This window comes from Ictalurus furcatus, chromosome 9 (genome assembly GCF_023375685.1).
Source record: "Ictalurus furcatus strain D&B chromosome 9, Billie_1.0, whole genome shotgun sequence".
NCBI classification, from domain to species: Eukaryota; Metazoa; Chordata; class Actinopteri; order Siluriformes; family Ictaluridae; genus Ictalurus; species Ictalurus furcatus.
This window is the reverse complement of record NC_071263.1, coordinates 27,162,996-27,172,508: the sequence shown is the minus strand read 5'-3', so window position 1 is coordinate 27,172,508 and position 9,513 is coordinate 27,162,996. Positions and strand designations below refer to the sequence as shown.

At 37.0% G+C, this 9,513-nt stretch overlaps 1 protein-coding gene across 2 annotated transcripts; it reads right to left on the bottom strand.

Moving 5' to 3' along the window:
• Positions 1 to 296: 296 nt before the first annotated feature.
• On the bottom strand, positions 297 to 9,109 carry LOC128613010 (up-regulator of cell proliferation-like). 2 transcript variants are annotated; one of them, XM_053633528.1, is made up of 4 exons: positions 9,007 to 9,109; positions 6,321 to 6,405; positions 6,087 to 6,137; positions 297 to 5,815 (listed from the first exon to the last, which is right to left on the bottom strand). In XM_053633528.1, exons 2-4 carry the CDS (start codon positions 6,346 to 6,348, stop codon positions 1,158 to 1,160), a joined length of 4,737 nt encoding a protein of 1,578 aa, XP_053489503.1. In that variant the 5' UTR covers positions 6,349 to 6,405; positions 9,007 to 9,109; the 3' UTR covers positions 297 to 1,157. The 2 variants fall into 2 exon arrangements, with proteins under 2 accessions (XP_053489503.1, XP_053489506.1); XM_053633531.1 differs by lacking the exon at positions 9,007 to 9,109 and adding an exon at positions 6,965 to 6,986.
• Positions 9,110 to 9,513: the final 404 nt, after the last annotated feature.

The window sequence follows — 9,513 nt, the reverse complement described above, 5'->3', positions numbered from 1 at the left end:
AAGGTGAAGGTGTGTGTGTGTGTGGGAAGTGTAGTCCATGGTGGCCATGTTTGTTGGCTGCAGTGCAGGATGGGAAATGTAGTCACTGGTTTGCTGTGTCATGACACTCATGATTTGGTTTCATGAGACCAATCTACTGGCATGTGTTAAGGAGGTTCTTATAACCAAAGAAATGTAAAATGTTTTAATATGTTTTAATGCAAGGAATAAACATGCCAGGCTGTGCCAATAAGGAACACATGGAATATACTGTACACACAAACTGATGAAATAGACCAGGTGAATTGCATTATAGGGAGGCAGAGCAAGGCAGCAATTTTGTTTTAAACATATGTTATGTAACATTTTTTTTTAGGTCTCCTAATACTTCTACTTCATAAACTATTATTTTTCATCCATTAAGAGTTTATGTAAATTAATGCTGTTCATTATAAGACATTAAGCTTCGAAGATTACATTCTAAATGCACATATACTGAATTGTGTATGAAATCAATATAATAGAAATATCATAGAAATCTGAAAAATATGACAGATTCTTACTTTATTACATTTTTATTCATTTAAAGCACACTGTAATCACACTTGACATTCCAAGCCATTTTGCTTTGCAGATTCATATATTTATGTATGTTTATGTAGTTACTTTATTAATATACTCAAACATTCATACAATCTATTCTAAATAATGCAATGATTTGAATTTTGGAAAGTAATTAATAAACATGATTGTAAGATTTGTAACAAAGCTGTAACAAAGTGATTAAATGTGATCATTTGAATTAACATCACAAATACAGAAATATGTAATACAGAAAGCATAAAAATGTTTCATTTTAATTTTCAACCTTATTGTAGAATCTTAATTTTATTTCTGATGTATTATAATTGTAGACATACAGATATAATGTTTATTAGAAACCATTTAATTCTCAGAGCAATCCACAACAAAACTTTTAGTAAGACGGATACCACATAATTTAGATAAAGTAAGTAAGGATGAGCTGAATTTTCAGTATAACAAAAAGATAACTAGCACACCTGAGCAATAAACGAGTGATGGAACTGTGAATGTTTTATTAATCGTATTGTATAGTGTGACTTTATGTTCTCAACACAAATGGCAGTATTTTGCTGCGATATTTTGGCATTTCTGTCTCATTTAATATTGAAGTTATGCTTCAGATTGAGAAGAGCCTGCTCTTTAGTGATTTTCTTCCATTCTTCTGGATACACAGCCGGCTCTGCTTTATAACTTTCAGCAAATTTGTCATTAAATGTCACCATCACATACTTCCAGTAATCGGAGGCCTTCATAGACATGTCAGGTGCAATATGCCAGTCTGGGTAGTACTTCTTGTAGTCTTTGAAGGGATGAGGTTGGAAATTTGTTTCATAACTTCGAAACGATCCATTCCCATGTACACTAGATGTACAAATCTCTTCACAGAGAGTATTATTTTGTGCATACACAAAACCACCAAGTCCTTTTGGTCTATGTAGACCTGCATGGTGTTGCTGATGTTTTCTTCCTCCTGCCTCACATGGTGTTTTGCAAAAGGGACACTTTCTACCACATCCAAACACCCTCTTAAAGAGCTCATTTTGGGGCTTCACAGACACATTGTTTAGTGTCTCTTTTATATCAGTTGACCTGGAGATTTCATCTGTTAGCTGTAGTTTCATGTCATCTATACATTCATAGAGACTTTTGGTGAATGGAGCACAACAGCTGGTATTCTGAAAGAGGACCCCTTCCACTGTGTTCATGGATATCGAGATGACACAGTTCATAGATTTGCAAAAGTTCTGGATCAACCGTGCTGTACCTCCTGCATTATCAGGCAAAGGAGAGCCATTGTCTTCAAGCTTAGAGACTTCCATTGCTTTCATGATCTTCTTCATTATGATGTCCAACTTCTTCATTTTTAAATTTTTTAGAGATATGTCTTTGGAAAAGCAATTTACGATATGATTGTATATCCAATCTTTAACATAAGCATCATACTGCAAGATGTACTTTTTAAAATCATCAAAGTTTGATTTTTCCAGTAGCTCCTTTTGAATTGTGTACTGAAACATCACTCGAGAACTGTACTCAGTTGGGTTGTTTAGAAGAACTGCATCAACAATCTCAGGTCCGAGGGACTGGTCGATGTACTCGGTCACTGCTGGCTTGAGACAGAGCTGAGTGAAGTCTCGTGCTTTCCTATGGCACTGGTCCCTTTTTCTGTACAAATCAATGAAATCAGAGAGATACTGACTCTTAAATTTCTGCAAATGCTTAAAGGGATCTTGCTCAGTGAGGAATTTCCTGTGCATCTCAAGGAATTTCTGAGAGGCAATGCCACAAATGTGCAATTTAAGGTCAAGTTCAAATTTGGTATTGATTTTTGAACCTGCCTGTTGGAGCTGTTTATCAATTTCCTCTAGCACATCTTTTGTAAATGTGTTTTGGTAGTCACATTTTTCTTGCACATGCTGCTGAATGATTTTATCGCAGCACTTAATTACGGCATTTGCAGTAATCTCTAAATCTTGCTTTGCACTACGCTGTGTGAAGAAACTTTGTATTTTCTTTTCCCATTTTACATGCTTGTCTTTGATCTGGAATTCTCCTTGCCCATACTGTGTCAAATCATGAACTTTGTGCAAATCCTCCATGACATTGCGATTGGCTAAACTTGCTCGCAGTTGCTTCAAAACATCATCAGGAACATCCCTTTCTTTTAGACCAGTGATGTTTACCACCTCTCTTTTCCACATTCTCTCAAACTCAGCTGTGAGCTCTTTGTCAGACACCTCATCGCTACAGTGTTTGTAAATTTTCAGGAGTTTAAGGACTTGGCACTCAATCATTGCAGTTGGCTTTCTGTGAATGTCTTCTACTTTCTTCTTGTTACTTCTCATCTCAAGAGCAGCATCTATTTTTTGTCTCACTTCATCTTTCATTTCAATCTCTAGACCTTTGATGTTATTAGCGAAATCTGTTTTGTACTTTTCCACCAAGTACACATGGCGGTCTTTCTTTTTGTAGTAGTTTTTTAGTTTTTCAGTCATTTCATCTGTTTCCTTTTTTATTTCTTTTTGAGCTTTCTGTTTGAGTTGCTCAACAACCTCATTGTTAACACTTGTTTCAGTGTTAGATAGTTGAACTATTTCAGTTGAAAGCCAAGAATGAATACGTCTTCTGAAAGACCATTCCCATTCAGAACACTCTTTGCAAAGGTTGTCATAGGCTTGGGCCACAAGAGTGTTTCTGAAACTAAAGATGAAGTTCTCAAACTTCACTGCTTTCCACAAGCTACTCATCCACTGCAGGAACTCTGGGATCTGAGAGGGCTCTTCATCCTTTCTAGCTTTAAGGATCCCCAGGAGGGATTTCTTAAACTCAAGTACAGCCACACTGTAGCCTGTATTAACTGGTGCCATTGGTGGTGTTCCATGCCATAGGCCTGGTATATACCAGTTGTTCTTTTCCACATCATAATCCAAGACATCTGTGAATTTTTTTATTTTAGGTTTCTTTTCCATCGTAGCTGCAATCGTTGTCATCTCATTCAGTTGGTCCAAGAGCTGTTTTCGTTCAGTCAGGTTTTTGTTATATGCAGATACACCAGCAACATTTTGGTGAACAAAATGACAAACTGTTTTTTTACCAACTTCCTTCATCCGTAAAAAAGCATGGACTGCTATCTGTAAGACGTCCTTCATCTCTGTGGAATTCTCCATTGCTATATTGATGATGGTTACATCACTAAGACCAATCACAAATGTGGCCAACTCATTGTCATGTTCATAACTGTCATCCAGTTGTGCCAGTGCTGGTGATTTCAAACCCTCTGTATCAATCAGAAGGACAAAGTCACAAAGTAACTCTTCCTTCAAGTCTTTACCCACAGGAAGGAAAATCATGTATGCTCCACGTGTGCATCGACCACTGCCCACTGCAAACTGAACTCCAAACATAGTGTTGAGTAGTGTTGATTTACCCGTACTCTGAACCCCTAACACAGTGATAACCAGCAAACGGCTCTTCTGGCCAACCATCCTGTGAAGCTCCATGAGAACATCACTCACCCATTTCTCTGGGATATTTGATGCATCTCCATCAAGTAGTTCAAGAGGAAACCCAGCTAGAAGCAGGTTGGCAGCCAGAGTAGGGAGACTGCTTATTCTGTCAGATATTTTGTTTGTACCAAATGAAGCAGCCTCATAGATTTGTCCCATTTCTCTCATGTAGTGCTCTATGCCAAGAGAACAATCAAGAAGCTCCTGGTCTAATTTGACAATGTTGTCTCTGTCTTTCTTTTGTTCACACTCTCTGTATTTGCGTCGAAGGCTTAACACGTGTTTGCGTGATCGCATGTCCAACTTTAGTCCCATCCATTTCAGAAAGAATGTTCGCTCAGTGTTATCAGATCTTAACAAAGACTCTATGAAGATCTCCATTGTTTTTGTCATTTTGTACTGACTTTGTTTGTTCCAAATTTCCTCCTTTTCTTTTAGAAGTTGAACCTTGTATTTCTCCAAGCTCAATTCTCCTGAATTGTGTAATCTGCATTGCTCTTTTTCTATTTTAGCCAGTCTTTTCCAATTTTCACCTTGCAGTGGCAGCTGTGTCTTTTTATAGTCCGTTATTTCACGAACTCCAATAGTTTTCATGACTTTCTCTGCACTTGCTTCTGCTGATACACAAGCTTTCATTTGAATCTCATCAATGGCAAGACCTAATTCCTGAGCAGTCTTCTTCATGGACTCAATACTAAATGATTCATGAGATTCACTTAGAACAGTCTTAATGGAAGAATTGATCATTTTTGCGAAAGTAGCCAAATTCACTTTTTGGCTTTTCTTAATTATGTGGTCTCTTCCCAGATGCAGAGTATCAATTACTGCCTCAATAGACGACTTCACATTCTGGTTCGTATTTCTCTGAGAGTTGACCACGAGAAATATTTTAGACTTCATTCCTTGTAAAGAGGCAAACAACCCTTGCTCGTTTTCATCAACACTGTCCAGGAACACAAAGACAGCTGTGGACACCTGAGTAAGGAAACGGAATTGTGTTTCAAAAGAACCAGCATCTCCTCTTAAATTAGCGATAGCCACTGCCTCAGGAAAGACATCGATGTTATCATTTCCACATGGCAGATTCCAGCATATTTCAACCATGCCATTAGCGATTACCCTGGGAGCAGATCCTCCGATCATTTCTCTATGAGAAAAGAAGTCATGGTGCTGCTCTGAATTGTTGAGCACTTGGTTCAAAACCTGCGACTTGGACAAGCTGCAGTTACTTAACCTCACAAATGATATCAAGGGAATTTTTGCATGAACAACACTGTCTCCAACAAAGCCTTTTGATTCTGACATTGAATGGGGACGCCATTCTTTTAAGATACATCTAAGAGCCCATAACATAAGAGTGCTTTGATTATGTACTCCTTGAGGCAACAAAAATGGTGCTGCAAACTGGCACATTGACATTTTAAGTGCCATTTCTTGCTGGAGAAAACTATCTGCACAGAAAAAGAGGGCAGTGTGAAGATCTAGAAGGTTAAAACTACCATCATTGTCCTCATCACTAAACAAGTCATCTGTTTCATCTTTTTCACAAAGTACAGATTGTAAGGATCTTGATTTCGAATTAACCATCAGTAACTTTCTTAGAAAGGCAAATGGTATTGCTTGCAGTGAGTTGATCTCTTCATTGGACACTGTCCCACTGTTGATTTCCAGTAAAGACCTGAGGTTCAGCTTGTTTGGGTAGTACTTTTCAAGTCCCAGTGTTTTCAAAAATGAAAAAAGTGCATCTGAAAATAAAGACATGTTTTATTTGAATACTAAGTATATAAATAGTCACAAATGTGCATAAAAAACATTTGGAGGTAGATCAGGTAACACAAATCCCTCCCACACTTCCCACCACCCCCGTCCGCATAAATACACACAGACCCAACACACCACCCTACCCAACCCCCCAACCCAACCATCCTAATGTCCTAATCATCATTCACCAAATTTAAACTGAAATGAATTCTGATTTCCCTCTGTTATGCCATAGTGTTATTAACTTCAACTCACCTCTAAGCTGGCTTGAGTCCCTCTGTGCTGATCCTGATCCTGATCCACAGTCTATTATTATACATAAAATAAAGTCATGCTTAATTAATTACTGTTAATCTTATAATTAAGTTGAAACTGCAAATGTTATGACACATACATACCTCGATACATGTGCATAAATATGTGAATGTAAATAACATAATGTATATAGTATAGTGTATAATGTAAATAATGATAACACATAGTTCCTACCTTTAATGACCTTTCTGTTAGAAGCCATCTTTCTTCAGCATTAGGTTGTTATATTCAAGCTGCCCATACAGATTTTTAGAAACACCTGTGGGGCAAAAGAAAAGAACATGATTCGGTATGTCTGTCCAGCCAAGGTTTTCTTTCACGCAATATCTCAAGAAGAAGTGGTTAAATGTTTGTAGAATTTATGTGGAATTATCAATGTAACAAACTGATTCGAGTTTGGAATTGATCCAAGGTCACACCAAGGTTAAATGTCTCCAATAGTTTTTCTTCAATAGATTCCTTCTTCTTTCATGTCATACAGAGATGCTACTTACACATTCACACTTAGGAACTCAAGGCCCAAGGCCAATTTTTGTCCTCGATAAGTCTGACTGTCCATCCATCTGTCAGTGCATTTGTTGAGATTCTCATTAGCATGATATCTCAAGAATGAGTGGTTGAATGTTTGTAGAGTACATGTGTAATTATTATTTTAACCAGCAGATGAACTGATTAGATTTTGGAATTGATCCAAACATAGGCAAGGTCACAGCAAGGTCAATTATCTGAAATAGGTTTTCTTCAATGATTTCCTTCCTGTTTGAAGAATATTGTAACAGTATTTCTAGCATACTAGTTATTAACAAAAAGGACTAGACCTGGTGGCAGAGGCATCCCCATTAACACATCATGGCATTGAGTCCTATTTCTCTTTAACCTTGTAAAAAAAAAAAAAAAAAAAAAAAAAAAATATTTAAAGAGGTATTATTGTGAAGTGTCTTTTTGTATTTTGAGCTATTTTTTATATTGAGAATTATAGTTACACACAGTCATATTTCAGAACATACATAACTAATAAATATTAATGACCATTGTGGGTCTGTGTCACGTAAAGGAGGTGAAGACAGAAGCAAGTGCAGGTTACGTAGTTTAATGCCAAAAACAACAAGTCCAAAGGTTAATGCAAAATCCAAAAATGTAAACAGGCAGAGGTCCGTCAATCAGGCAGTCACAACAAGGTTAGGCATACAGCAAAGTCAAAACCAGAAAAACAAGCACGATATCAAGGCTTGGTACCGACAGAGAGCAAGTCAACTGAGCGTATACTTCACAAAGACATTGTCTCTATAAAGGAGTGGTGTGGGTGAAGGTGCAATTGGCAGTAGGTGTCTCTAATTAGAATTCAGGCGATGGTGAACGTGTTTATGTGTGCGTTTGGGAGTTGTACTCTTCGTCGGCCATGTTTGTAGTTCGTGGTGAATTCTGGGAAATGAAGTCACTGGTTTGCTTTGATATGACAGTCTGTTTTTTTTGAGACGTTGAGACTATTCGGTAGTTTCACAGAGTTAGACATAGAGAGGAACACTATAGCAATTTAATAAATACCTTTAAATGCCCTCTCAACTTGTTTTAATAATTAGCTTTTTACTATTAGCTGTTGCTTCAGTGGATTACTTTTGACAAAAGAAAGAACAATGTTTATTTTCAGGTTAGAGATTTCTGAACTTCTGAATTTCTTCTGGCTGATTGGAGTTGGGCAGGACTATATTTTTTAGAGGTGATGCCAGGCCTACCAACTTACCAATCAGAACTAGCCATCTGTTTACATCAAGAGCCAGATCAAGATTTGAATAGGATGATTGGTGCAAATTATTTCGTTTAAAGATGTTTTTGTTCATGTAGTACTGCCCATCAGAAGCTACATAAGATATTTACATGTTTTCCAGAAGACAAAATAATAACAGTTTACACCGATCATCCTGTTCAAAAGTTTACCACCCCCCCCCCCCCCCTTAATGTGTCGTGTTGCCTTTTGGAGCATCAGTGAATGTTTGCACCTTTGTAATAGTTGTGTACGAGTCTCCCTCAATTGTCCTCAGACTGAAAAGATTGATCTGAACATCATATAGCTGCTGTTGGAAAGGGCTCAAATGTGAAGATGATGTTGGAAAAGCAAAGAATGTGCAGGACCTGGAGGATTTTTCTGAAGAACAGTAGGCAGTTTAACTGCTCAGGACAAACAAGGGACTCATGAACAACTCTCATAAAACATAAAAAAACAGCTGTTGATCATCCAGGTAACAACACAGTATTAAGAATAAAGGGTATGTAAACTTTTGAACTGGTTCATTTGAGTAAATTCAGTTATTATTGTGTCTGGTGGACTATATCTAAACATATGTTATGTAAAATAGCTTATTGGCAGTATTTTAAAAAAAACAAAATGCAATTTTTATGATCTCTCTTATTATTTTTTTTATTATTCACATTTTGCAGATTCTGCTAAGTGTATGTAAATTTATGATCACAACTGTTTATTTATATTTTGTTTGTTTCTCTGATTGTTCTTAAAGTAGTGAAATGAGGATTAGCAGTGACTGCACTATTAAGATCATCAATATCTGCACTTAGTACTGTAAAAAAAAAAAAGATAGACACATTTTTTTCTAATTAATATATTTCACAACATTATAAACATAAAAATTTGATTTTGCCATGCTTTACCTGTGAAACCCTTGAAGATTTACATTATACTTGCAACTTTCCACAAGTGCTGTGCCATAAGAAATATGCATAGAAAACACAAATATACATCCCACTGCATTTTTGGCTTGCATATTGTGTAAAAAGCAAAGTATCATGGAGGCTTAAAGGTAAAAAATTTAAGTGCAGAAAATTGTAAAGTTTTGTCATTACTCACCACATTTAGTCTATTAAAAGATGAGTTCTCTTGCTGATGTTGGTGTCTGTTCTGTTGTTACTGCTGCTTGTGGTCAGTATTTATACTCAGTAGAATGTTCTACGCCCTGAGATTTCACCAGAACTTTTGATTCTGCAGATGTGCAGAGCAGGTTTTGCAAGTGAAAAAAAACATCTGAGGTAAGATCTGTTCATGTTACTTTTTGGCATTATGCCAATAAAGAATCATAATGATTTAAGAAGGATTCTCCTTCTCCTTCACTGGCACATTTTTCTAATCTAGCAACAGAAGAGATCCTGCAGCTCATCTTGTCCTGCAATCCTACCAGCTGCCCATTGTATCCAATCCCTACCACAATGCTTCAGACCATCTCACAAGACCTCTCCTTCATCACGACTATCATCAGTGGTTCCATATCATCTGGTCATGTACCAAATGAATTGAAGAGAGCAAGGGTTATTCCCATCCTGAAGAAACCCACTCTGGATCCCTGTGACATCGGCAACT

Coding starts and splice junctions, on each gene's coding strand:
- LOC128613010 (XM_053633528.1), bottom strand. CDS start 6,348: ATGGCTTCTAACAGAAAGGTCATTAAAG. Junction 6,138..6,320: donor TAACAGAAAGGTCATTAAAG/GTAGGAACTATG, acceptor GTATAATAATAG/ACTGTGGATCAGGATCAGGA. Junction 5,816..6,086: donor GGACTCAAGCCAGCTTAGAG/GTGAGTTGAAGT, acceptor CTTTATTTTCAG/ATGCACTTTTTTCATTTTTG.